The sequence below is a fragment of the Suricata suricatta genome, chromosome 4, assembly GCF_006229205.1.
Source record: "Suricata suricatta isolate VVHF042 chromosome 4, meerkat_22Aug2017_6uvM2_HiC, whole genome shotgun sequence".
NCBI classification, from domain to species: Eukaryota; Metazoa; Chordata; class Mammalia; order Carnivora; family Herpestidae; genus Suricata; species Suricata suricatta.
The window spans coordinates 54,066,057-54,093,679 of record NC_043703.1 but is presented as its reverse complement, the minus strand read 5'-3'; the positions used below and the strand labels follow the sequence as shown (position 1 = coordinate 54,093,679).

Sequence of the window (27,623 nt, the reverse complement as noted above, 5' to 3'; positions counted from 1 at the left end):
CATGCTCTGTCTCTCTTTGTATCAAAAATAAATAAAAACATTTAAAAAATTTAAAAAAAATTTTTTAACATTTTTATTTATTTTTGAGAGACACAGAGCGTGAGCAGGGGAGGGTCAGAGAGAGAGAGGGAGACACAGAATCTGAAGCAGGTTCCAGGCTCTGAGCTGTCAGCACAGAGCCCGACGCGGGGCTCGAGCCCACAAACCGTGAGATCTGACCTGAGCCGAAGCCAGCTGCTTAACGGACCGAGCCACCCAGGCGCCCCACCATTTTCTGTTGTATAATACAGCGGTATTTGAGAACGTCCACATCGTTTTGCAGCCATCACCACCATCCATCTCCAGAACTCTTCATCATCCCAAACCGAAACTCCATACCCATTACACAAGAATGAGGCAGGAGGCCACCCTGGCTGTGCCCCTCAAAGATCCCAGCAGGGTCACGGAGGGAAGTATTAGCAATTCTAGGTCACTGCTAAGAGACGGTTATTAAAAGTTTGCTTTGGGTATCATCTTCAGAAACTTTTGATACCCTTAAAGGGAATGGAATGTCCTGATTGGCTCTTCTGAGTTAGGTACTATGGCAGCACCCACGCCCTTCCCCTGGGGGAGACTTACTACACAATCTGCATGCTGACCCCACGCCCGGTCCACTTTCCTTCCGGGCAAGGACTGTGTCCTGTTCCCGTCAGACATATAGGGTTGGTAGCGCGCCTGGCACATATTAATTATTCCATATGCATGTGCTGAATGAATGAATAAAAAATGAATACTACTCAATTCTCACCCAAAGTTCAGGTGCTAATTAAATTTTTTTCACTTTTGGGAAAGAACCGCCTTTGGGAAAATAACTAATCACCTTGTGACAGAAGTGAGAGACCTTGAAGGTAAGAAAAAAAGAGCTGGTTAAGCTTCCTCCGTCTGAGAAAACAAAAGGGATTTGCAAATTTTTCTTTCCTGACTCAGAAGGTGAGGAGCAGGTCCTGGAAGGGAGAGAAGAGAGAGCTGCCAGAGAGCATGTGGGGGCTGAGGGGCCGTGCAGGCTGGCCTAGGGTACTTTAAGAACAAGAGACAAGAACAGAGACACGCAGAGGTCACTCAGAAGCTGCATTGCTGTGATGGTGCACTACCTTCCTTCCCGAGTATTGTCAGTGGCCAAGTAATATAAACATGGACAGAGTCCTCGGAGAGGGTTTTGGATTCCCTTGGAAAGGATGTGCCCACCTTATCTGGATTTCATGGGGCCAGGGGCGCCCACCAGACACTGTGTCACGGAGACAATGCTTGTGCTAGATTGCTTGAAGAGCATTCTGTCCATTCCCGATCAGGGAATAATTTTATCTTTGGCTCAGTCCAGGCCTCAGAAAGCTGGGATGCAGATTCCTTCGTTCTGCCTACTACTGGAATTAGTTTTCCTGAGTCGAATTAGAAGATCAGGCTCACACTGAAGGAGGTCACGCAAAATAAGCCACAGGGAGTCCGTTCCTGAGTTTACTGTAGGAGTATTTGCTGATGAGGGCTTGTGTGTCTCATTATCAGACACTAAAAAATAAAATTCCTAGGAAACATGATTTTTTTTGGCATAAACATGATAGCAGATCTTAGAACTAATGATATTCTCCCTTCTCTTCAGTTGCTAAAATCTCCAGACCAAATTCAGGGCCTGCCTCTAATGACTGTGTAGGACTTGACACATCCAATCTGACACCATCCTCACCCCTGGCTTCATCTTTTTTTTTTTTTAAGTTTATTTATTTATTTTGAGAGAGAGAGAGAGAGAGAGAGAGAGAGAGAGAGAGATCCCAAGCAGGCTCTGCTCTGTCAGCATGGAGCCTGACCTCACAAACTGTGAGATCATCATTTGAGCTAAAATCAAGAGTCGGATGCTTAACTGACTGAGCAACCCAGGTCCCCACACCCTTCTTCATTTTATTATTCTCGTTTTCAGTTCGCATTTATTGCCTCACTTTAAATATTTTTTTAGTGTTTATTCGGTTTTGGGAGACAGAGACAGAGCTCAAGTCCCCGACGCGGGACTCGAAACCACGGACCCCTCAAGATCATGAGCTGAGCTGTAGTCAGACACCTAGCCAACTGAGCCACCCAGGTGCCCCATCTCATTACTTTTTTTTTTTCCATGCTTAGTTATTTATTTTTAAGAGAGATAGAGAGCCAGAGAGAATGAGAGAGAGAGAGGAGGGGCAGAGAGAGAGGGACAGACAGCAAATCCCACACAGGCTCCACACTGTCAGCACAGAAACCGACACGGGGCTCAAAGTCACCAACTACGAGATCATGACCTGAGACAAAACCAAGAGTTGGACACTTAACCAACTAAGGCACCCAGGATGCCCCTGCCTCTTTACTTTTTGAAGGTGCTTTGTGTTACATAGAATTTCATAAGCTGCCACCAATAAATTTTCAAGCAAGGCAAAGTGTAAAGAAAATAAATTAATATACCCTCCAAATTATATTCTCTCTAGTTCCCAGCCCAGTGTGCTCTGCACTTCCAAGAGTGGAAAGCAGAAGATAAGCTATCTCCCTCCTGCAGCCTGATGGCAGGCTTCGCCCATCCCTTGCAAGTACTGGCTGCCATTTCTAGCAAAATTATTTATGGGTCTGTTTTTTGGATCAAAATCATGCTAGATCACACCCATGCACATGCACACACATCCTGAGCTCATTAAGAGATCAGAAAGCTCTCTGCTTCCCAGCCACACAGTTTAGAGATAGAACTCCCTCAGCTTTTCTCAGATGTAATGTACTCCTTATTTTTTTAGAGCATTTTCCTTACACATTGTTTATGCATGATAGAAATACTTCCCCTACACGTTGTGTTACTATGATACAATGTTAGGTATCTGTGAAGAAAAGAATTTTATAAATAAATGTGAAATTGTATGTGAAGCATCATAGGGATAAATTACAAGGTAAGCGTTACAATTTGCACTAAAGTTCGCCTCCACCATCGTCTTCCTCTGCCCCATTGCTGCCCAAGGTTTGCTGCTCTTACAAGGTTGATGCCCGACCTTCCAGACTGTTGTCTATGTTTTTGCAGATGTATACACATATCTATAGCTATACACTGCTTTTATTACGTGTGTCTCCGTGTTAAAGAGACTGTATGCTGTATACGTTATGCTGTTCTACAACTTGCTTTTTCTCACTTAACATTATGTCTTAAGAGCCGCATTTCCTACCTCGAGGGAAGAGCAATTTTCTGTGTTAACTTATCCAAACAGCCTCTTTCAGCCAGTAGCTGCCAGTCTGCCATCTTTACTTTTCAGTCACTGTCGCTACCAGAGACTGAAGTGGCAGGTCATAAAGGAATTCAGAAAATGTGATCACAGGCGGACTACCTCTGAGACTACTATGCTGGGAGATGGTGCTCAAACTATTGTTTGTCTCTGTCTCGAGTGCATTCATTTAACAATTTCTGACGGACTATCTACGACCCACTGTTCCAGGCACTGGGGACTCATCTGTGACCTAAAGGACAATTTCTACCTCTCTGGCGCTTACAGAAGACAAACTAATAAGTAAAAGAAATAGTACGTTGGTGCTGAATAGGGATTTCCACGGGGAGAAAAGAGATTGCAATTTTAAACATGGTGGCCATGGAAAGCCTATGGAGAAGATAATCTGAGCCAAAGTACACCTTTAATTTGTTCAGAGAGTAGCTTCTTTTTCAGAGACAGCGAGAAGAGAGAGAAATGAGGCATGTTCAGCAATATCTCTCCCATCCTTCAGCCCTCCCACAGCTGGCTCGCCTTCCAAAACTTGCCTGTTGTGCAAGTGTAAGAGGGGTCAGGATGATCACAGTTCTGTCGGCCTACGGACAGCACGCCAGAGGACAACTTGGCTGTTTTCTCTTTCTGGCTTCCTTTGTCAGGCACCTGCACTTTTAAAAGTGTCACAGTGCAAGGCAGCTGCCTGGCTCAGTTGGTAGAGCACGAAATTCTTGATCTCAGGGTCCCGAGTTTGTGCCCACATTGTGTGTAGAGATTAAACAAAATGTTCAAAATCTATCAAAATGCTCCTCTTGACTACTGTTTTGACAAATTCTTTTCTTGTGAAACTCCCTAAGACAGATTCTCAAACCTTGGCTGCATACTGGCATTACCTGGAGAGATTTAAATCTTTCTGTTGCCTGTTTGCCACCCCCCGGGCTCCTACCTAATTCCATTGATTGGGAGTATGGCCTGAGCATCGGGACTTTGCAAAAGTTTTCCCAGTGATTCTAAGGCACCGCCAGGGATGAGAACCAGGGTACGGGCCACTATCCCCAGTGACACTGCGTTTGGTCAACGACCACAGGTGTCCAACTGAAGGCCACTTCAGCCAGGGATCCTGTAATTAGCCACACACTACTACAATGAATTATTCCTAGTTCCTTATACATAACTTCATCTTCTGCAAAGTGCTCTCCAGTATATTGCCTTTTTGGAAATGTATGTTGTAATCCTTAGTAATGTCCTTAAAAAGACGTAAGAGTCCTGCACTGGTAACAGCTGATGTGAGAGGACTTGGCTGAAATCCTGACTCATTCCAAAAGAATTTCTTGAGCAGCTATGATGTGCCTCAAGTTCACTGCACTCTGAACTCATAGAGGTCTCACATCTTTCTTGACATTAAAGTTAAACAATTTGAATTACTTAAATAAGTTCAAATCCTTTTGAACTAAAAATGATAACTAAAAGGAAAATATATCATGAAAAATATTGTGAAATATATCATCATGAACGTTATGAACGTTATGGTCTTTTCCTGTTTAATATTCACAACTCTGTCCATTGAAAATTATTCTCTGAGCAAGCCCAGGCTCAGAGAGTTTAACTGACTTGCCAAAAGTCATGCAGTTATAAGTTGCAAAATCAGAATTTGAACCCAGTTCTTCTAACTTTGAAACTAGTGCTCTTACCAGTGTGGATGGAAGCTGCTGGCTCCAGCCAACTTTCTGGGTCTTTGGTGTGTCTCTTTTCCCCTGAAGGCATCATGTGATCCAGGGAAATGCATTCATTGATCATAGAGTCCATAACGGGTCCTGGAGCCACAGTCTTTCATCTTCTAGCTTTGTGACCTTGGTAAGTCACTTAACCTCTCTGTGCCTCATTCTCTCATACACAAGGTGAAGAAAACAATGAACTGGTCTATCTCCCTCACGTGGCTGTTATGCAGGTAGTGATGTACACAAAAGCCCTTTGTAAATTGTAAAGTACTAAATAAGATGATGATGAGTCTTTGAATGCAAATGATGATATCCTTCTGTGAAATAATAGGAAATACACATACACATATCTATATCTATATATTTGTCTCGGGTTCCTGACACAGAGCTCCTAAAATCCTTGTAAACAGAGGTTCTAGGAAAATCTTTCATTCAAATAGTCTTTGTCCTGGACCCAACACAGAGCTCTTAGGATCTTTGTAATTTCTTGAATAAAAGGAGCATCGGGCACAGAGCTCCTAAATTCCTTAGAATTTCCTGGGTGATAGGAGTGTCCTCTGGGCTGATGAGGCAACTCTTGGTGGGTTCCTGGATAGCTTCAGGATGAGAGTTGACCACCAGAAAGACCAAGCTGTGATTACCAGGGAACTATCAGCCCCACATCTCATCCCCCAGGAAGGACAGGATGGGTGGAGATTGAGTTCATAATCTATCACGCCTACATGATGAAGCACCAGGGTTTGAGAGCTTCAGAGTAAGTGAATGCCTTTATGACGCGCTGGGGGAGCGACACACCCCAAGTCCACAGAGATGAAGCACCTGCACCTGGGGCCCTTCCAGATCTTCACCTGACTGTTCATTTGAAACCTTTATAATAAACCAGCAACAGTAAGTGAACAGTTTTCCTGGGTTCTCTGAGCTGTTCCAGGAAATGATTAAACCTGAGGAAGGGCGGTGCAAACCTCCAATCTACAGCCAAGTCAGACAGAAGTTGTGGGTACGCTGCAGACCTACCACTTGCAACTGGCACCCGAAGGAGTGGTTAGTAGTGCTGTTGGGCAGAGCCTTAACCTGTGGGATCTGAGTCCTTAGTCTCAGAATTGGACTGCAGTGTAGGACATCCAGCTGGGGTTGGAGCATCGCCTTGCCACGTGGGGAATCTGGTGTCAGAAGTGTTAGGCATGAGAGTGAAAGCAAACACAGTCCATTTTCCCTAGGCACCTTCACAGGACTGTGGAGAGCAAGCTCATTTGGAAGTATATTTCCTTATCAGCAGAGAAATATTTGTTTCTGGGGCACCTGGCTGGCTCAGTCAGAAGAGCATGTGCCTTTTGATCTTGTGAATTTGAGCCCCACATTGGATGTAGAGATTACTTAAATAAAACCTTAAAAAAAAAAGAAACGGATATTTGTTTCAAATCGAATTCTTGTGATACTGGGACAGTTATTGAAAATGGTATACTACCATTTATATATAGTATAAATATACCAGTACATCCCTATACTAAAAGATATACAATACCGGGTGAAGCAAAAGTTGGCCAATAAAAAAATTACATTTTCATGTTCATATATATTCAATAAATACATGTATATTGTATATAGGATATGTATAGGAATATACATGTTATATTTATTATTATTATTATTGTATATTATTATTATTGTAACTTGAGAGAGAGAGAGAGAGGGAGGGCAAGCAGGGGAGGGGGCAGAAGGGGAGAGAGAGAGAATCTCAAGCAGACTCCATACTCGGCACAGAGCCTGACATGGGGGTTGATTTCAGATCCTGGGATCGTGACCTGAGCTGAAATCAAAGGCCGGATATCTGACCATCTGAGCTACCCAGATATCCCTATATTTTATTTTTACAATTCTATTTCACATTATATTTCTATATTTCAGTTTCTATAATTTAAATATATCTTATATTTACATGATATATATTTCTATATCCATTTCTTTTTTTTTAGTTTTTTAATGTTTATTTATTTTTGAGAGAGAGACAAAGCGTGAGCAAGAAGGGGCAGAGAGAGAGCGAGACAGAGGATCTGAACAAGCTCCAGGCTCCGAGCTGTCAGCACAGAGCCCAACGTGGGGCTCAAACTCACAAACTGGGAGATCGTGCCCTGAGCCAAGTCAGATGCTTAACTGACTGCGCCACCCAGATGCTCCTTTATATCCATTTCTATAATTTTAGTTCTTACACTTTGGGACAAATGTTTATATATCTGATGTTTCAAACAGAATTAAAACTTTGCTCTAAAAGCAGTAATAAGTTACCATGCATGAGTGTGCCCTATGAGACCTAAAATAAAATTACTTCCTTTGCCATAGTTAACATTCCAGCAACCTCTGCTAGGGCAGGCCTGAAAAATAACTGTTGCCATACTAACAGCTAAATGAGTAAGTCTGCTATTGTTTTCTTCCCTGTTTGTCCTCAACTGTGTGATAAATTTCAAAGATGAATTAGACCAATTAAATTCTGCCTCCACAGAGTATTGCTGGTTATAACACTAAAACTAAAAATCTTTTTAATTCCTTTCTCCACATTAACTCCAATCACTATTCCCACAGTAATCACGTTTAATAATTTATGAAATTTCTGAAGTATTTTTATATAGAGACAAACAGATGTACATTCTTTTCCTAAGGAGGTGCCTGGGTGGCTCAGTCAGTTAAGCATCCAACGCCTGATTTCAACTCAGGTTATGATCTCATGGTTTGTGGCTTTGAGCCCCGTGTTGGGCTCTGGGCTGACAGTGTGGAGCCTACTTGGGATTCTCTCTTTCTCTCTCTGCCCCTTTCTCACTCACTCTATCTCTCTCTCAAAATAAATAAATACTCCTAAAAAAAAGGGAATAGAGATACTTTCTACATTACTCTATTTGCTTTGTTTTCATAACAAATATTTTATTATCTTCAGACTTTATATTTCAAGCTCTAAATTTTCTTTGATATTCTGAAATTGTATTCAGTTCCTACTATGAGCTAATTTCCAGGACTGTTATGGGGAATGGTAGGCAGACAGACAAGGTACAGCAGGAAAGGAGAGGTCATGTAGGAAAGAAGAGTAAGCCAGCCAACAGGTTCATAATGTGGAAGAGACATCAAAATAAATAGGGAAATGGGGCGCCTGGGTGGCTCAGTTGGTTAAGCCTCCGACTTCGGCTCAGGTCAGATCTCACGTTTGTGGGTTCGAGCCCCGCGTCAGGCTCTGTGCTGACAGCTAGCTCAGAGCCTGGAGCCTGCTTCCGGTTCTGTGTCTCCTTCTCTCTCTGACCTTCCCCCTGTCATGCTGTCTCTCCTGTATCAAAAATTAATAAAACATTAAAAAAAATTTTTAAATAAATAGGGAAATAACTGTAATATTTACTTATTCATATGTTCATTCATTCATTCATTCATTCATTCATTCATTCATGACGATGAAGTATTTCTACATCCAGTAATAATTCCACAGGCAAGATGGAGAAACTGAGGCTAAATTCAGCTGCTACTTCATAGCACAGCCACTAAATTTTCTTCTTACTCAGTTCTGTGGTTTTTCTCTTCCCGCGTCCCCCAGAGCATAGAAGTACTGACACAGCTGTGACAAGTCCATCTGCCCCCCGAATAGATTTCCCAGACACCTTGGAGCTAACGGCCCTTTGATGAGGCTCCAGCAGTAAGTAAGATAGAAGAGGTGATAGGTATGGCTGCCGGTGCCTGCCCTCCAACTTCTGCTCCTCTCTTCTGTACTGGGATGCAGACATGGTTTGTGTGGGTCCCAGAGCAGGTGTCTGTAGAGAGGGTGGATGGGCCTCTGAATGTCCAGAAAGGAGGATAAAGTAGACCTCAATATGATCTCTCATATTTTTTCATTCACTAAAGAAAGAAAGAAAGAAAGAGACTTGGGGCACCTGGGTGACTCAGTTGGTTGAGCATCCCACTCTTGATTTCGGCTCAGGGATGATCTCACAGTTTGCGTGCCTGCATGGGGCTCTGCTCTGTCAGTGCAGAGGCTGTTTGGGATTCTCTCTCTCCCTCTTTCTCTGCCCCTACCCCGTCTCTCTCTCAAAATAAATAAACCTTAAAAGCAATAACAAAAACTTGAAGCAAATATGAAAAATGTTAGCAGTTATTTATTGTGGTTAGTGGGTATCTAAATATTTTTTAAATGTTTGTGTCTATATTTTTCAATGTTTTGGATCTATAATTTAAAATAAAGTATATGGAAACAAACTACAAGGGACTGTTAATAATAGAGGACACACTGGGGAGGTGGGTGGGAGATGGGCTGGCTGGGTGACGGGCATTAGGAGGGCACTTGTTGGGATGAGTACTGGGCTCAATCCCACAAACTGAAGAGATCATGACCTGAGCCAATATCGAGTCAGAAGCTTAAGCCCACAAATACCTTAGATTCTAATGATCATTTGACATTTATCAAAGCCATTACAGGAACTGTATTAGTTATGTTGCTTGGTTTCACATAAGAGAAAGGGAACCCGTCTCTCAGCCTGGCCTAGATACCCTGTTGAGCATAAGCAATCTCACAGAACATTAACATCAGATAAGGTTACTTAGTGACAAAAAACATGAACCTTGTCTAAAAGGACTAGAGAGTCAAAAGTAGATATTGACAAAATTTGGGGGCACATTCAAAAAAAATCATCCACTGAATCTGTCCAGTTGATGCTGCCAGGAAATATATCTGAAGAGAAAATTTCCCTAAGTCAATGGCTTTCAAACCTTTTTGACCTAGATCCACATGACGAAAAACATCCTATGCTAGGATCCAGTAGATATATACATGTGTAAATCTAAAACAAAAGTTTTGTGAAACAATATTCACCTTTACTATGAGTGATTCTATTTTCTTTTCTATTGTTTCATTTTTAATTAAGTTGGTCACTAGTCTCTAAATTGTTTTTCAGCTCTCAGTTTGAAAAGTACTGGTATACCAGGTGTTGAATATATGCTGAATCCTATTAATTGAGATGGATTCGACTTAATTTAATTGAGAATTGAAGAAAACTTAATTTCATGCATTCATTTGTCAACAACGATGAGGCGGGGGTGGGGGGTGCGCGGGGTGGCTCAGTAGGTTAGGCACCGGCTCCTGATCTCAGCGAGGGGCACGATCTCAAGGTTTATGGAATCCAGCCCCACATGCAGCTCTGCTCTAATGATGCGGAGCCTGCTTGGGATTCTCTCTCTCCCCCTCTCTCTGCCCCTCCCCCATGCAGAGGGGTATCTCTCTCAAAATAAATAAACCTAAAATCAAACTCCTGAGGTACAGCAATTACCAAAACAAAGTCTCCCATTCATAGAGCTTACATTATAGGGTTCTGCTGTCCAATAAAGTTACTAGCCATGTATATTTACATTTAATTACAAGTAAATAGAAGTAAATACTCAGGGGCTCCTGGGTGGCTCAGTCGGTTAGGCCTCTGACTCAGGTCATGATCTCACATTCCTGGGTTCGAGCCCCGCATCGGGCTCTGTGCTGATAAGCTAGGAACCTGGAGCCTGCTTCCAATTCTGTGTCTCCCTCTCTCTCTGTCCCTCCCCTCTCATGCTCTGTCTCTCTCTGTATCAAAAATAAATTAAACATTAAAAAAAAAGAAGTAAATACTCAGTTCCAGTGCCACACTAGCCACATTTCAGGTACTCTATAGCCACTTGTGACCTATTGGCTACTGTATTAGACGGAGACGATACAGAACATTCCCATTACCAAAGTAAACTCTTTTGAACAGCTCTGCTCTAAAGGAAAAATTTTGCCTTGTAACTTGACTCAAGTAAAGGTTTGTTAGCAGAGTATGAAGACTCTAGGTAAAAGGAGCAAGAGAATTCATTACCAGATCTCAGAATGAAGGGGCTCGGACTACGCACCAGGAATAGTCCAGCTGGCTTATTCCTAAATTACTTTCTGTCACAATCATAAACTGCATTCCTACCTCCCTGCCTAATTCCCTATTAAGCAAATTCTTTTTCTGTAACTTGATGACTTTCTACACTACATATAACCAGCTAGGAATTTCTCATTCTACTTTAATGGTATTCTTGTTTTGCAAGAATATAAATTTCAATATAAATTTATAAATATAAATTTCCCTGAACTTGACCCCCAGCGAGTAACGTGAACACCGCTAAGCTGAGAACCAGACCCTTTGTACTCTGAGTACAGAAAGGATTACTAGCTACCTATATTCTTCCTTAAAAATCCTGATTTTATTTAGGTGGCAATGGGCCAGTGTCCATGAGCTGGGAAGACTACAGTTTGCAGCCCTCACTGCAACTAGATGCATACATGTAATTGTTCCATGGGATTGTGGCCAGGGCACAGGGGTGCAAGGGCCCCTGGCTCTAGGGGGTCCCAAACAGACCAGATTAGGCCACTCACTGCTGACAAAATCCAAGGGCAGAGAGATGAGTGGCAGTGAAACAGCAAATAATTTATTTCAGTGAGGCCAACAGGAGGAAGATGGAGGACTAGGATGTCAGAGACTATCTCCCAAGTGCTGAAAATGCTTCCAGGTTCATGTAAGGAAAATGTGGGGCAAAGGTGGGTGGGTAAAGGCAGGTGAGCAGTGAAGGTCAAATCCATCACTGCTTTGGAGTCAATCATGGGTGGTGTCAGGGTGGGATCAGGGCGGTCCCTCATTGCTTGAGGGGTAGTTTTGATTCCCGTTGGGGATGCTTTGCCCTCAGTCAAGATCTTCCATCAGAGCCAAGAGACAAGCTAGAAAGAATCCAACTAGAAGGCTTGAGGTCAAAATGGAGGCAGAGGCAATCCTCTTTCAGGACTTCCGGAATAGCTCCTTAGAAGGGAAACACACAGCTGGAATATAGCTCTTTCGTCCTCCCCTTTTCTTACAGCCTGCAGGGCAGATGTGATGGTTGGAGTTCCAGCACCTATTGTAGACCATGCAGGTGGTGGAGAAGAAAGGAGGATCCTAGGCCCCTCATGCCCACGAAGCCACCACATCAGTTGGGACTGCATTTCCCTGCATTTCTTTTATATGAGAGAACAAACAACCCCTTATGTTGAAGCTATTGTAGTCAATCCTGAGCTGATAAAATGGGTGAACTCTCATGAGGTGCTTTTCTCATGTGAGGACTTGTGTGAAAAGGCCAGAAGACATTGTTTTTGAGACCTCTTTAATTGCAAGAGATACCAAGTCCTATTCAGCTGTAAAATTTAGGACCATCTTAGATTTTTGTTATAAGTCCCTGAATAAATCACTGTAAGAAGTAAAAGATTATAAAAATTTTCAAGTGATGCCAAAGTAAAAGCTAACTAGCTAGGGGCGCCTGGGTGGCTCAGCCGGTTAAGCGGCTGACTTTGGCTCAGGTCACAGTCTCGCGGCTTGTGGGTTCGAGCCCCACATCAGGCTGAGCTATCAGAGCCTGCTTCAGATTCTATCTTCCTCTCTCTCTAACCCTCTCCCGCTCATTCTCTGCTTCTCTCTCTGTCTTAATAATAAAATAAAACATTAAAAAATTAAAAAAAAAAAAGCTAACTAGCTAGACAAAGTCCAAATCCTTCCAATTTGTCAGTGGCTTGTAATTAGTGAGTAATTTTCCCTATTTATATCACGGGTGTTCTAAGCAGGTATTTTCAAGGTACAGCACAGCGTTTTTCAGTCGACAGGATGGAGTTTACAAAATATCCTAAATTTCAAATCAGATTTGCCTAAGATTTTTTTTAAGGCTTTTTAGTCTCTGAATTACCATGAGCTATCAAACATTAACCTGAGTTACAAATCTCATGACACAAGTTGAATTCTTTTGGTGATCTGCAATTAGCGTTGATTAAAGAAAAGAACATCTTTAATACAACTAAATATTCCCTAAAAATATTTCCAAATAACATAATTAGAGGGTTAATGGAATAGTGTCAAGGATATTTTGTAAAGTAATAGAATTTGGGGAAAATTATGCGTCCAAACTCAACCAATATTTATTGACAACCTATTGAGGACACCAGGCTCTTGTCACTGCCTTATTTAATATTCTCCAAATCTTATTTTTTAATTTTTAAATATTTATTTTTGAGAGCGTGAGAGACAGAGTGTAAGCAGGGGAGGGGCAGAGAAATGAGGGGGGCACACAGAATCCAAAGTGTGTTCCAGGCTCTAAGCTGTCAGCACAGAGTTGGAAGTGAGGCTTGAACTCACAAACTGTGAGATAATGACCTGCACCAAAGTCGGAGGCTTAACCAACTGAGCCACCCCTGACCGCCCCCAAACCTTTTAACTCACAAAAAATTCTTAGTGCTTTGTCTTATGCTTAGTCTTAGGGAACCTGGCTTTCCCAAGGTTGCAGGACTAATAACAGATAAAGCCAAGATTTCAACCTAAGTCCTTCAACTTCAGTATTCTTTCCCTGTGGCTTTTATAAGACTCGTAAAAAATGCTTTAAATTAAACATATAACTAGAGAGGAATGGAGGGAGCAGTAGGGGTACTATATCAGTAAATAGGAATATTTCTAAATAACTTAAAATGTTAAAGCTGAGGGAAATAATTTAAGCTATGTCGGGGATATGTTCCACTCCTAACATCCCAGAAATAATTCAGAGGTTTGAAAGATCCCCCAGAGACCATCTGTCAGATGTCCATTTGTTTTCAAATAGCTTTCATTCCATTTTTTGGTTTCCTCCCAGTTACCCAGGGTCTTCTGGGCTGCCCAGGACAGCCCCGGACTGCATTTCTGGGAGGATACAGTTTCCTGGCTCTTTTCCCTCTTGATTCCTCCATCATCTCAACTCACTGTCCTGTGCTCTGCTCTTTGCCAAGAGTTGCTCTCTCTTCCGGTGCAGAATGCTTTATTACTGGATTGGGGGACGGGGGAGTTAATGTATTATAATAGCCTGATTATTTGATTTACTAGTACAAAAACTTCTGTAAGGAGAGGGGTGGTTTTGTTTTTAATTGGGACGTCCGTGCAAAACCTGGTGCTAGGGACCCCGTAGAACATAAAATACCTGTGGAATCAAACAAGCTCTCAGGTTTCACACAAAAAATGATAGTTTCCTAGAGAGTTTATTTTGCTTTACACCTAATAATTGGGTCTAAAATCCAAATAACATTTGAGGTGGGGAACTCCCTATATTTAACTCTCTGGCATCTAGGATAGAATTTCGACGTCATCTTAAAGTGGCAATATGTCCTTTTTTTAAAACAAACCGAGGACAAAATTCAAGACCTAGTGCAAAACAAAAAGGGAAAGTTCTCCAGCAGTCAGCCTGGAGCAAGCTTTCGAACACGGAACCCAACTGGGAGATGGGAAACCCCCATCATACGAAATGCTACGACACCGTCCTTCCCTTCCACAGACCGTCCAGCCCCCCACGACGGATCCGAGGGCTGGCGACAAGACCTGTACCCCACTACCCGGACTCAGTCCTGCCCCACGAAGGCGTCCGAAACCTCCAACTAAGGCAGCGCCTGGGCCAAATGCTAAAAAGTTCCCCGAGGCCTTCCGAGAACTCGGAGAGAGGCCAAAAACCCGCCCTCTGTCCTCATCCTCGTGGTCTCCTCCGGCCCCAATCGTCAGTCAACGCGAACTACTCGACTACACTTGACTTTTAGGTTCCCAGGAAGGGGCGGGAGCTGCGCGGGTAGAGGCACAGGGCGGAAGCTTGAAGAGATTTCATCTACGCCCCACCTCCCAGGACAGCCCGGCAGGGTAGGTAGGGGCAGGGCCCTAGGCCCCACTTTCTGCACTCTCCCCGTTTGGGGAGCCCCTTCCTCCCCTCTCCAGAGCTACCCTCCCCCACCGCGAGAGCGGCAGAACGCCGCATTGTGTACCAGGGACAAGTCCCCGGATGCTCGACTCTCCTCCCCGGCTCGCGCCTCGGCTCCACCCCCAGCGCGCTCTGCGTGTCACGTCACCGCTTGCGGCGCTTCCGGAGGCGCCGCGAGCGATGACGTAGGGGGACGTGCCCTCTATATGAGGTTGGGGAGCGGCTGAGTCGGCCTTTTCCGCCCGCTCCCCCCTCCCCCCGAGTGCCGCTCCGGCTGCTCCGCGCTCGCTCAGAGCTCCCGGCTCCTGCTAAGCTAGCGCCGCCGTCGTCTCTCTCCGGCCGCAGTCATGATCATCTACCGGGACCTTATCAGCCGTGAGTCGTGACTGCACTGCCCCTACTGCCGCGCGCAGGGGACAGGGGTGAGGGTGGGGGCGGGGAAGACGGTCGCCCCTGCTGTCGTGGGCCTAAGGGACGCCGGCGGCCTTTCCGGGAGCGAGAAGGGGTCGGTGCCTGGGCACGCGTCGGGGTCTCGAGCGCCCGGGGAAGGGTGGGGGCCGCGTGCGACCCGCCGGCGCGGGAAATGGCGCCGGTTCCAGTCCTCCGAGCTCACCGTGACCTGTGGGTCTGTGTCCCCGAGCAGATGATGAGATGTTCTCCGACATCTACAAGATCCGGGAGATCGCGGACGGACTGTGCTTGGAGGTGGAGGGGAAGGTGAGTCGGTCGGGCCGCGGCGCGGGGGAGGCAAGGCCGGGCAGGCTCGGGTTTCCGCCGCACCCCCGCCCGAAGTTGTGCAATCCTCTCCGCTGCCTCCTGGCGGAGGAGACGCTTTTTCCGGGCTCAGGTTTTTCTAGAAAAGTGGAGGCGGAGCTGAGCCTGGAAATAGGTCCGCCGGCTTGGCGCCCATCCTCCGCCCCGGCGGTCCGGGACAGGTAGCCTCGGGTTGGGGAGCCCCAAGCCCTTCAACATTTGCTGTATCCGTACTTGCTCGTCAACCTAGGATCCTACCAGAACTCCTACTTGGGTGTAAATGACCCGGGTTCTCGTTCCAGTCAACAAGGAATTCTTGTTGAGTTAACGGTGTTTCGGGAAAGTCACGGGGCCTGAGTTTTTTTCTCCGTAACGAAGTTTTAGTGGTTTGTAACAAGACTCCTGAGAGTGTTTGGAGGGACGCTATGGAAGCCTGAACTGCTGACATAGATTTTTGGGATGAGTTTATGCTAAGGTCAAAAATACTTGAAAACTGAACTATTTTTTTCTTAATGCCAGATGGTCAGTAGGACAGAGGGTAACATTGATGACTCGCTCATTGGTGGCAATGCCTCCGCCGAAGGCCCTGAGGGTGAAGGCACCGAGAGCACAGTGGTCACCGGTGTGGACATTGTCATGAACCATCACTTGCAGGAAACGAGCTTCACGAAGGAAGCTTACAAGAAGTACATCAAAGATTACATGAAATCGTAAGTGATATGACGCAGCCCACCTACCGTCTGGAATCCTGCGGCTTAGGGGTACCCTCACTTTGAGGTTCTTATTAGCAGGCATGTTTGTGAAAGGCCTGAACGGTTTTCTGTGGATGAGCTCATGGGGATAGTTGTTTTTCTATAAATAAACTGGTGTGAGCATACTGGAGCTTGCAGTGTGGTTTTAGCTTTTTTTGAATCCTAGTTTGGAAATAACATGGAACCCAAAATTGTGAACAGTCTTGAAACTTGAATCTTGTGAGCTGCTAGTTTCTTGATAGTGCCGGCTTCATTTTGCCCAGTGACAGCCAGTTGCCCTTCTCAGTGGTTGCTTTAGTTTGGGTTTCTTTACTGAATAAAAATTTGTTTTGCTGAGAACTTTGTCCTTTAACCTGTTAATAAAATATTGTTGCAGAATCAAAGGCAAACTTGAAGAACAGAGGCCAGAAAGAGTAAAACCTTTTATGACAGGGGCTGCAGAACAAATCAAGCACATCCTTGCTAATTTCAAAAACTACCAGGTAAAATACCTTAAATGTTTGTATCAAAGTGTCGAACAGTCTTAACTGCCAGAGCAGCAGATTACTTGATGAATCTTTGATGTGATTGTGGCTATTTCCTGGGTCTTTTGAGCAGTTTAAATACTCCCTACGTTGGATTCCAGTAGTTTGGCCTGTGGAAAGCAGCCTTTCTGCTCCCAGCTGTGTTTCCCAATCTTGTCTTCTGGTTCCAGAATCTCCTCCCTACTTGCTTCCCAGATGACGTTTTTCATTTCTTCCTCTCTGGAATTGCTTGTTAGCCTCCTCCAGGTGGCCTTCCAGTCTTGTTTATAATTTACAAGTCCCGTGTGACATTGCCAGAGTTCTTCCTAAACTTGTCCCTTTGGGAAACTCAGTGACTTTTACAGAGTTTGGAATTGTATATGTGGGGATGAAAGAATGAGTTTCCAGAAAGCCTGAAGTGTTCCTAGATCGCTCTGTACTTAACTTTGGTCATTATTATTAGTGTTTTCATTTGGTGAACAGGAAGTTTGATTAGCTTTTTTTTCCTCCTGGTGAAAATTTCTTAAATTGTGGTGTTCTAAATCCTCCTCGTTTTGGTATGATCTGTATATAAAGGTCTAATTCTGGGTATTTGTTTCTTTAGTTCTTTATTGGTGAAAACATGAATCCGGACGGCATGGTGGCCCTGCTGGACTACCGCGAGGACGGTGTGACCCCATATATGATCTTCTTTAAGGATGGTTTAGAAATGGAAAAATGTGTAAGTATCAGGAAGTGGGTTGAAATGTAATGTGATAATGGATATGTCTCAAGTGTGACTCTGTTTCCTGCCCCTGGGATAGTTAGAATGGGTTTACGGTGTAGGTCTGGATCTTGTTTCTCTTACTTTGGGGGTCTAAAAGGGTTGTTTCACAAGTAAAAGATTTTTATGGCCCAGAAAGGCACTTAAGAGCTTATCTATAGAGAGCTTTTCTTTAGGTGGCCTAAATCATAGCTCACACGCTCAACTGGAGATCAGAAACAGCACTGCGTTGATCTTCCCCCACAGAAACGGCCCTCTCCATATTTTGCCACGTATATATGGGTGGCATGAAAGTCTCCACATTACTAGCTTTTAGTAAATAGAGAGCTGGCTGCTGCCCCATTATGCAAACTGCTTCAGTAAAATTAAGTGAACATCTACTATGTGAGGAATTGTTGGAGGCAGTGCAGAAATGAAAGCATTCGTTATTCTAGCTCTCCCGAGGCTTCCATATAAATTAGGGGCAACATAAACTTTAGGCTACCCTAAATAAGATTAGAGGCAATAATGGAGAAAACTGTTTTAGGATGGGTGGTACAGATGATTTGCTAGGGATTATCCCAAACATCTGCGGGTTTTGTTGGTAGAACAAAAAGGTTGTGTTGTGAGTGGGACTGACTTCAGAATGAGACTTCTAGAAAATGTGCTCCCTCTGCGTTGGTAAGGACGGTTCTGCATCCACTGATAGACCTTGAACAATCAGCTGTTGTTCTTTTGGTTTGCACTAGGATGCGAAAGGAAAACCATCCCTGCGCTTTCTGTCTGTCTTGTGGCAGCCCAGATTGAATAGGGGAATACAGTACATCTACAGCCTAGAAATGTTCAGTGTTTTCGTATTGGAGAGAAGTGTTAATACAGGCTTCCTTGTTTTTACAGTAATGAATTTGGCTGTTAACTTTGGATGTATCACCTGTTGTCATGACTGGCTGCTGCTCATCCACACGACACCGGGACTTAAACAAATGGGACTGACGTCATCTTGAGCTCTTCATTTACTTTGACCTTGATTTATTTGGAGCGGAGGCATTGTTTTTAAGAAAACATGTCATGTAGGTTGTTTAAAAAAATAAAATGCATTTAAACTCATTTGAGAGAATGCCTCTTAGTTTAATACATATTTAAATCCATCCTGTGTAGTGGCCTGGAGGAGCTAGAGCCTGGTTGTAGAACTACTGCTAGAGCGCGTCAGACTGCCTGCAGATAACTTCTCCCGTGAGAACTGCCTCCGCGACTGCAATATAAAAACAAGAACCCAAAGTCTTATTTCTGAGTTCAAGTAAAGGGAAAGACCATGCTCATAGCTGTGCCAACATTTGAAGTGGATTCCTTACACATTTCATCACCTGCAAATGGAAGTAGTTAACTCTGGAAGAGATTACCAAAAGAATAAAAAGAGACTAATACAGTTGGAAGCAAAGTTTTGTCTCTCATTTATCATAAACCAAGTAGAGCCAAATTCTAGAGAAATCTAGACCTTTCCTGGAATGCTTGGGTCAAACTCCCTGGAATGGAGTTGGCAAACTGGCCTGTCTCGCCACCTTTTTGTGTGACTTTAAGGGGTGGTTCACATTTTCAAATGGTTGGGAGGGAATAGCTGGTGGGCTACGAAACGTAAATTTGTCCAGGTTTTTTGAACACTGCCATGCTCATCTGCTTGAGTACCGGTGGGCTCTTCACTGTAAGAGCACAGTATGACAGACCCTAAGGCTTACAAATGGCTAAAGCTGCCACGTGACCCTTCACGAGAAAGGCTTGCCAGCCCTTGTTTTAAGAGAGAAAGTTGTAGATGGAATGTGGGCTAGCTGGCGGGCAGAGGAAAACACAACTGCTGTGTCCTGTGTCCGAAGGGCCGTGGGTGTCAGAACTAGAGGCCTGGAAATGCATCTGTTTGACAGACCTGGAGCAGCTCCCGTCTGCTGCTAAGGTTTCTGCTAGAGATGCAAGAAAAAGTGTCCTCGCGCTTTCTGTCTGTCTGGTTGTGGCAGTTAAGATTGAATAGGGGAATACAGGGCAAAAACCTGAAAGAATTTCTGCGACTTCGAAGTAACCCTGTCAACAATGAAGACCTTGTTTTACTCCAAAGGATTTCAAATGTGAGAAGTGTTGGAAAATGATTGCCCAGACCCTTGCCTTTTGATGAATTCCACTTTTAAAAGCTTAAGGGTTAAAACTAAATTGAAGGCAAGCCAGTGACTCATCTAGTCTTACGACACATGAACCCAGGACAAGTCCAGTGACTTAGCTATCTGGAATTTGCCCTAAGGATTGAGAGTCCACAACATGGCTCAGAAGCTGAGACACACTAAGGTTGGAAGTGTCCCCTGATGATTGGCAGAAGCAAACCCCAATATTGGGAACCTGTCAGGCTGATGGCAGTTTTTAAGTGTTCTGACAGGACGTTAAAATCTAGGAAAAGTGGCAGTCTAGAAGGCCACTTGGCCCTCTCTGAAGCAGTGGAGAGGGAATTTTCAGGCAGTGGTCAGGGCTGTGAGCATGACCCCCTGACTGGGAGAGGTCTTGAGGTATCCTCTGTGATGAAACCTGACTTAGTATGCTAACTAGCCATGGGAAGCAAGAATAGGATTAGCAGTGCAGAGGCTTTATAGGAAGTGAAGAATCTAGGTCACTGAAACCTAGGAATGCTTATTTTTTCAGTATGTCTAGTTAGGGTCTGATTAGGCCTGTTTTACATCCTTCAATGATAAGACTGATAACATGTTCCTAGTGTCCTTTAAGCCCTAGACGTTGTTACATGTATGGAGGAAAACTGAAAAAGGAGTTTAATAGTGTCAGGGAAGGCCTCTGTAATGTGATTTTCATAGGAACCTGAGAGCAAGGAAGTAGACTGGATATCTGGGGGCAGAACATTCCAAGCAAAGAACAGCAAATGCAGACTCTGAAATGGAGTGTGTTTGCCATGTTCTGGGGATAAGGCAGCCATTTGGACCCACAATATAAAGGAAAAAGTTAAGGCATAGAAGTGGGTACCCAGGAAATGAAGAAACCAAATCCTGTAGGAAGGCCACAGGCAGGCTTTGAGCAGAAGGGCAGCGAGATCTGACCTAATGAGTTGGGTAATCATGTGAATATTTTATGCAGGAAGAGAAAGGGGAGGTCTAAGGATTTAGAGGTCGGAGAAAATCTCTGCATGACCTTTGATGCCAGACCCTGAGGTCACTTAGGATAGATTCTACCCTCCAGCACACAGCTTGGGATACTGGCAAAGGTGATTCAGAAGGAGCTGGTCCCAGAGATAGGAAAACCACAGGAGTGGTCTGGAAGTCCAGTGGACAGTGTTTCAAGGTTACCTGTTGGCAAAACTAGTCAAGATGAGGACCATGAAGGTGAACTTGACAAATGTTTGGTTTGAATAGTAGGGGAAGAAAGCCTGGTAGAAACGGACTCAAAAGAACAACCACAGGCAGCATATTGCTATTTGGGGGTCAAATGTGTAGATTTTTTACAGGGGGGCTGGTGCCTCTAACCCCTGTGTTGAAGGATCGACTACATGTTTTTTATTGCCTGTTCATCTGCTTATCAGGTGTGTGTGAATGGCTCCATTGAGTCAATAGACTTTTTCTTAAAATAGAACTTGCATTGATCTAAGTTCTATTATCTGAACTTGGGGATTAACCAATAACTACAGACTAAATTGATGACAATCAACCAACTCGAAGACATTGATGCAAAAGTATCCTAAAATTCTGAGCATATGTGCATGGGGCTGAGCCACCTTGGCTGGCAGCCAGAATATTCGTTACAGTGGAACTTACATGAATTAGGAGAGAGCGATCACACCTCAGTGACCACTCATTTTTCTATGATGAAGCACAACAGCCCCCTGGTGGGCCACAACCTTATTCCTTCAAAACCGTTCTAGCTTTGTGGCAACGGGTACCTGTTTCCAGAGGCTGCTCATAGGACCGAGAGCCCAACCTGATGTTTTGGGGCAGATTTATGATTCTCTGGGGCTATGGATCATACATGAAAATCACTTCTTTTGATTCTGCATAAACATGAGTTAACTTTGGATATTTAGTTCTTTGGGTAACTTAATATTCCATCATTCCACAGGCAAAATCTGACTATTTACCATAAAACAACTAAAGAAAAAGGTGCTGGGGCGCCTGGTGGCTCAGTTGGTAGAGCATGGTTCAAGCCCCACACTGGGTGTAGAGATTAACTAAAAATAAAGTCTTTTTTAAAAAAAAAAAAAGTGCTGCGCACCCTCTGTTGAAATAGTTAACTGCTGTGATAGCCAGCGCAATAAGGTAGGTTCTTTTTTCTTTTCTTTTTTTAAGACATCCCGACTCCCTAAGGTAGGTTCTTTAAGCTTGGAGTTTGCAGATATAAATCCTAATGCGGCTGCTATATTTATCCCACTGAACTCTCCAGATTCATTCCTGAGTGCAGCAGGGCTGTACCTGACTGCAAGGCTCGTGCTTGTTGGCAGTCCAAAGCTGTTTTTTCCTTTTTCTTTTCTTTCTCTTTTTCTTTTTTTTCCTTTTCTTTCTTTTTTTTTTTTCATTACTATTGTGGGGCATGTTTTTAACTACTGGAATATTCTAGTTCATTTTTTAAGAGCTAGTAGATTGTGGATTTGTGCTGTTACACGTGGTTTCATACAAGAGCCTGGAAAATAGGCATACAAGATTCCTCCCTACCCTGGGCCATGTGATCTCAAGTGGATGTGGTATTAGCAGGAATCTATTCAATTGAGTGAGAAATGTCAACTTGGAGCCTAGGGGAAGATTCTTTCCAAAGTAATTACTTGTTCACGGATTCCTTCAATTACTGATGCCTCTCCTCCACCCCCTCCAGGATAACTTGACAACTCCCTTTGTTTCTGTGCATAGTACTCTTCTGAGCTAGAAGTAAGGCAGAAAACATGGAGATTGGGGGGGGGGGTAGAGGGCGGGGGGGGGGGTGGACCTTATGGAGTGCTTTTGCATTAATGCATCCCAATGTGACATGGAAAAATGAGAATTCAGACAGATGACTCACTTGAGGGGTCCTCTGTGGGAGAGGACAGAGACCACAGTTGGCTAGCCAAGACTAGTACTTCCCACTAGTTAGAGCTATACTAGACCTTCAGTCCTGAGTTTCCAAGTGTGACACCGGAAATCTAGTCTTGTACTTGGTAATTTTCTTCATGTCATGTATAAAGATGGCAGATAAGTTCTAGTTTATTTTCAAGTGCTGCTTGCACATGGCCTCACCTAGAGCTCAGGATTGCAAGATGACTCTACCCAGAGTAACAAATCTGCCATTGCCTAAGCAGCTAGTAGAGCTCCCATAGATCACAGAGAAAGTTGGTATTTTGTGGACATGTATTCAAAACAGCTATACACATAATTTACTTAAGTACATGAATTTGGAAGCCTCCCTCAAGAACTGCCAATTTGTCTTGTGAGTCAAATGTCCAAACTAATATTCATCCTGCAGTGGAGGCAGGAATCGGCAATTAAGGGAAGGAAATAACTACATTAACACCTCTTCTGACTCCCTTATTGAGGTGGGATAATGGATATCAACAGATGGCAAGTATGAAAGTGGACGTTAAGTATAAGCTCGGTGTTTCTCCCCATCCCTCCTAAGTGTCCTCCATCATATTAACATGGGGGCAACACACATTGATGGCTTTTGTCAAGTGGAACACGGGCTGGGTGTCACCACCCCTGGTGATTGCCATCATACTGGCAGGACAGTAAACACCAACTGCTGGCATCTATTAAAAGCGAAAGTGACTAAGCTTTTGAAAATTGGTTAAGTAATGTGCAAACTGTTCCACAAAGGAGGAGGGCTGGGTGTGAATGTGAGCATCTGGTTTTAGTATCCCCAGAGCAATGTGGAGGCCTGCTTTTCTAAGGTAGTTAGTAAACCCGAAGGTTTATAGGGTGTGAGAGTTGTGCAAAACTCCCCTAACTAATGCTTCGCTTCCCCTACCAATATCCTGTGGCTTTGCTGCATATTTTCTAACCTCTCAGGTTGCCGGTATCTGCAACCCCTTCCTACACCTGCATTTTGGCTGGCTTCCACTTCGCAGCCTTTACAAGCGCTGTTTGCTCCAAGCAGGTTCTTTTCCCAGAGAGCCACGTGACTCAGCCATTCGTCTGCTCAGAGGCCATGTTCTCAAGATCGAGAGAGGCCTTCTCTGATTCTGCCACTTAAGCCCACGCCCCCAGCCCCCAGCCCCCTTTTGCTTTTTTTTTTTTCCCTCCAAGGCACTTCTCATCATGTAACATGCTATGTATTTTACTTGCTTGCTGGCTTATCGTCTCTTGACCCCCAACCTCAGCCAGGCTCAGTGCCATATCCGGAATGTTCAGAACAGTGCCCGGCACTTAGCACACAGGTGCTCAGTGCGTGTTTGTCACAGGATTAAAAGAATGATAGGAGATAACTATGCACACTGTGCCGGGTTTCACCTGCATATGCCTTTAAGAATGTTTCACATCCTAAACTGCCAAATTTAGTGATTATAAGCAAAAACATCAGTCTCTTGCCTCACCTCATTCTTGCCAGGCTATTTTTACTGTCCCAAGACAGAATCTTATATTTTCTGTCTTTACGTTTTTTTTTCTTCTTTCTAAATAACTTGCTTCAACAATTCTTGATTTTTCAGTTTGGATATTACCTTCTGACTTTCTCTGTGGAAGATGGCTCTCTGTGGACGGTGACAAGCTAGAAGAGGGTACGGAAGCTCTATACCCCCTTCCCTATGCCCTGCCCTGTGTGTCTCTTCCACCTGGTTCTTCCTGAGTCCTACCATTTTATGGGAAACCAGTAAGCTAGTAAGCAACGTGTTTTCCTGAGGTCTGTGAGCCGCTCTAGCAAATCAATCCAACCTGAAGGGGCAGGGGAACCCCCAATTTCTAGGAGCACACCATCTGAAGAGGGAGGAGAGGACAGTCCTGCAGGACTGACTCCTTACTGTGGGAGCTGATGCTCTCTCCAGGGAGACCATGTCAGTGTGTCACACTCCTGGCATATAGATACGTTCCTAACCCAGAAGCTCTCAGAACCCTGTCCTTTTGAATTTTTATGGAGGCTTCAATATCTAGGTATGATGGATTAAATCATTGGCCATTCGTGATTGGACTCCATCTCCAGGCCCCCCTCCCCCCAACTCCCTGCCCGGGAAGAGATGGGGTAAAATTGAAATTTTTAACCCTTCAATCACACTGTTGGGTCCAGTGGCAATCTGCCTCCAACCTTAGGTGCTTTCCAGGAGTGACCTCAAAACAAAAGATTTTTACTGCCCTTATCACATGAAATCCCAAAGGTTTTAGGACCTCTACCAGAAACAGGGACAGAGATCAAATATTTGTCTTATTATAAATCACATTTATGATTTACACAAAATGTAAATTTTTTTTTCAAAATGTGGAAGTGCTCCAGGAAGCTACTGGACTGCCTGTCTAATTCCCTGGAGAGCTCCCTCACGGAGGCATTCTCCATCTTGCTGCCCTGTGATCACATGGGCACTTTTCTCCCCTGAGTCTGGGAGGGCCTCAGTCTCAGATTCGCAGTTTGCCAAAATCCCAGATTTCCTTTCTATCTTGGGGAAGCAGCTCTCTAATAGCTTACGGAGAGGTTAGAATTTTTTTTTTTTAGATTTTGCTTGTATAAAATATCCTTATTCTCTCTATATGATCGATAATTTGGCTAAGTATGGATTTCTAGATTAGGCTGTGTATTGCTGGTAAATCATGAGGCCTAGAAGGAGGGAGTATTATATAAAAGTACCATGCATTGTTAAGCAAGAAGCCCGAATCTGTCCCTACCCCGCATGGGAGCTATTACACAGTGACATTTACCTGCAGTGTGTTGTAAGATTAGACTTTCCTTTCTTAGACTTCTTTTCTTTTTTTAATGTTTATTTTTGAGACAGACAGTGCAAGTGGGCTAGGGGCAGAGAGTGTGAATGGGGGAGGGGCAGAGAAAGAGGAAGGCACAGAATCTATAGCAGGCTCCAGACTCTGAGCTGTCAGCACAGAGCCCAACGTGGGGCTTGAACTCAAAAACCGCAGAGATCCTACCCTGAGCTGAAGTTAAATGCTTAACTCACTGAGCAACTCAAGCACCCCTTACTTAGATTTCTTTACAACATTTCCTTTACGTATAAATAACTTCTTTTAGAAATGTGAAAATAGCTATAAGCTGCCAGGTTATAGGAGGTTAGCATAAGAAGAAGAAAGCTTCAATTCTCTCTCCCCCACCATTTTTTTGTTCTTCATTTATCTAATAGCAGCCTAGACTTAAATCCAAATATAGTCTAAAGTTCTGCAAGCACTCTAGTAATCAAGTTTTGGGGTGATAGGGGGAGGGTTGTGGGGTCTGGAGCTGACAGCCAAGAAAGAATTTTTGATATTGATACCTTTGGTGGAAAAAGGTGACTTTACTAAAACATGAGACAGGACCCAAGGGCAGAAAGAGCTACACAAGTGTGGAGGTGACCATTTTATGGAGTCGGCGGAGATAAACTCTAGAGGGAGTTTCCAAAGAGACTTTCGCAGGCTAGAGACTTACTGGAGGCTTAGCCACTGTCAAGCTAAGGCTGTTTTTCCCTCTAACAAAGCATTGACTTTGAGACAGTAGGGAGTTCCTGGACTTTAGGCTATAATGGGATTGCCTTTTTCTGTTAAACTAGTGGAAAGTCTTATCAGTTTAGCCTTTTTTTGTTGTTGTTGTTCCTTTCCTGTTTTTGAGTAGCCAGGAGTGTCCAGGGAACATCATACATGACCCACCTGGGTGGGGGTGGGGGCAGGGGCAGTGGCTGTTGGCCTGCACTTTGCCCTCAGCCTGCCCATGCTCCATCACTAGGAGTCGGAAACCAATAGTGCCATCATTAAATTGTTATTTTGTTATTATGTTTAATGTTTATTTTGAGAGAGAGAGCATGTAAGCAGGGGATGAGCAGAGAGAGAGAATCCCACTCAAGGTCAGTGCAGAGCCTGACACACGGCTTGAACTCCTGAACCATGAGATCATGACCTGAGATGAAATCAAGAGTCAGATGCCTATCTGACTGAGCCTCCCAGGTGCCTCTAAATTGCCACTTTAAATCCTGCTTACTGTGGGGCTCCTGGGTGGGTTAGTTAGTTAAGTGTCTGACTTCGACTCAGGTCATGATCTCATGGTTCATGGGGTCAAGCTCCACACTGGGCTCTGTGCTGACAGCTCGGAGCCTGGAGCCTGCTTCAGATTCTGTGTCTCCCTCTCTCTGCCCCTCCCCTGCTCATGCTCTGTCTCTCAATAATAAATAAATGTTAAAAAAGAAGAAATCTTGCTTACTGTGTCTGCTCACATTCCTTCCTAATTTCCATGCCTTGGGCAAACCATAAGTTTATTTGTTTTTTTAAGGTTTTTTTTTTAATGTTTCATTTTTATTTTTGAGACAGAGAGAGAGAGCATGAGCGGGGAGGGGAAGAGAGAGAGGGAAACACAGAATCGAAAGTAGGCTCCAGGCTCTGAGCTGTTAGCACAGAGCCTGAAGCCCACGTGAAATCATGACCTGAGCCAAAGATGGAGGCTTCAGCGACTGAGCTACCCAGGTGCCCCAAACCATAAGTTTCTTAAGAGCCAACTTATAAGTATTGTGCACGTGTTCTCTTTTCCCCCAAAATCTAACCTAAACTACTAAAGATCTTGCCTTGCATTGTTCTGACTCTTGTGCAGCTCTGCCCAAACTATCTGTGGTAAAGGGATGATTTTCTTTACATTGCAATCTGCTGTGGACTGGTAACTTTTGTAAAACACAATGAATATGTTACTGGAAAAAGTGAACTAGGAAAACACTCCCTGTATCACTTTATATACTCTTCACTTCTGACACACACTTGTAGTCACCAAATGCGTGTAGGCTTTTCCGTGACACCAGCCGGGTGCCCCACAATTTAACACAATTCTGACACAGTCTACCTGGAGAGAGCATCAGACGCCACAGAGCAAGGAATCAGTCCTGCAGGATTGTCCCCTCCTCCCCCCACTTCAGATGCGGCTCCCAAGTCCGTATCACCTGCGCTTCTAGAAATTGGAGATTCCCAGTCAGCCTCCGCAGGTTGGATTAATTTGCTAGAGTGGCTCACAGACCTCAAAACATTTCACTTACTAGGCTGCCGGTGTACCATCAAAGGACAGGACTCGGGAACAGCCAGATGGAA

General features: G+C 44.2%; 2 protein-coding genes, 1 long non-coding RNA gene and 2 other non-coding genes across 6 annotated transcripts in view; 4 read left to right on the top strand and 1 right to left on the bottom strand.

The window, feature by feature from the left end:
- SLC25A30 (solute carrier family 25 member 30) overlaps positions 1–15,480 on the bottom strand; it is a 79,991-nt gene extending 64,511 nt beyond the window's left edge. Inside the window, exon 1 of the mRNA XM_029936713.1 lies at positions 15,300–15,480. The gene's annotated coding sequence lies outside the window, so the exon portion shown is untranslated. The remainder of the gene's footprint in view (positions 1–15,299) is intronic.
- LOC115289482 lies at positions 5,763–12,211 on the top strand. The gene is made up of 3 exons (XR_003907652.1): positions 5,763–5,989; positions 11,402–11,479; positions 11,816–12,211. It is a non-coding gene; the product is annotated as an uncharacterized LOC115289482 (long non-coding RNA).
- Positions 14,909–18,869, top strand: TPT1 (tumor protein, translationally-controlled 1). 2 transcript variants are annotated; one of them, XR_003907651.1, is made up of 7 exons: positions 14,909–15,061; positions 15,330–15,403; positions 15,959–16,149; positions 16,568–16,673; positions 17,299–17,415; positions 18,334–18,506; positions 18,595–18,869. XR_003907651.1 is itself a non-coding variant. In XM_029936716.1 (6 exons), the coding sequence occupies exons 1-6, from the start codon at positions 15,034–15,036 to the stop codon at positions 18,334–18,336; spliced, it is 519 nt and encodes a 172-aa protein (XP_029792576.1). In that variant the 5' UTR covers positions 14,909–15,033; the 3' UTR covers positions 18,337–18,543. The 2 variants fall into 2 exon arrangements, 1 of the variants encoding a protein (XP_029792576.1); XM_029936716.1 differs by lacking the exon at positions 18,595–18,869 and having other exon boundaries at positions 18,334–18,543.
- LOC115290969 lies at positions 18,130–18,259 on the top strand. Its single transcript, XR_003908336.1, has one exon. It is a non-coding gene; the product is annotated as a small nucleolar RNA SNORA31 (small nucleolar RNA).
- Positions 18,870–19,335: 466 nt separating the features above from the next.
- LOC115290970 lies at positions 19,336–19,468 on the top strand. Its single transcript, XR_003908337.1, has one exon. It is a non-coding gene; the product is annotated as a small nucleolar RNA SNORA31 (small nucleolar RNA).
- Positions 19,469–27,623: the final 8,155 nt, after the last annotated feature.

Bases quoted from the DNA above. Each gene is read 5' to 3' on its own strand.
- TPT1 (XM_029936716.1), top strand. From the start codon at position 15,034: ATGATCATCTACCGGGACCTTATCAGCC. The intron at 15,062-15,329 runs GTGAGTCGTGAC...GTCCCCGAGCAG, and splicing joins CTACCGGGACCTTATCAGCC to ATGATGAGATGTTCTCCGAC. The intron at 15,404-15,958 runs GTGAGTCGGTCG...TCTTAATGCCAG, and splicing joins GCTTGGAGGTGGAGGGGAAG to ATGGTCAGTAGGACAGAGGG.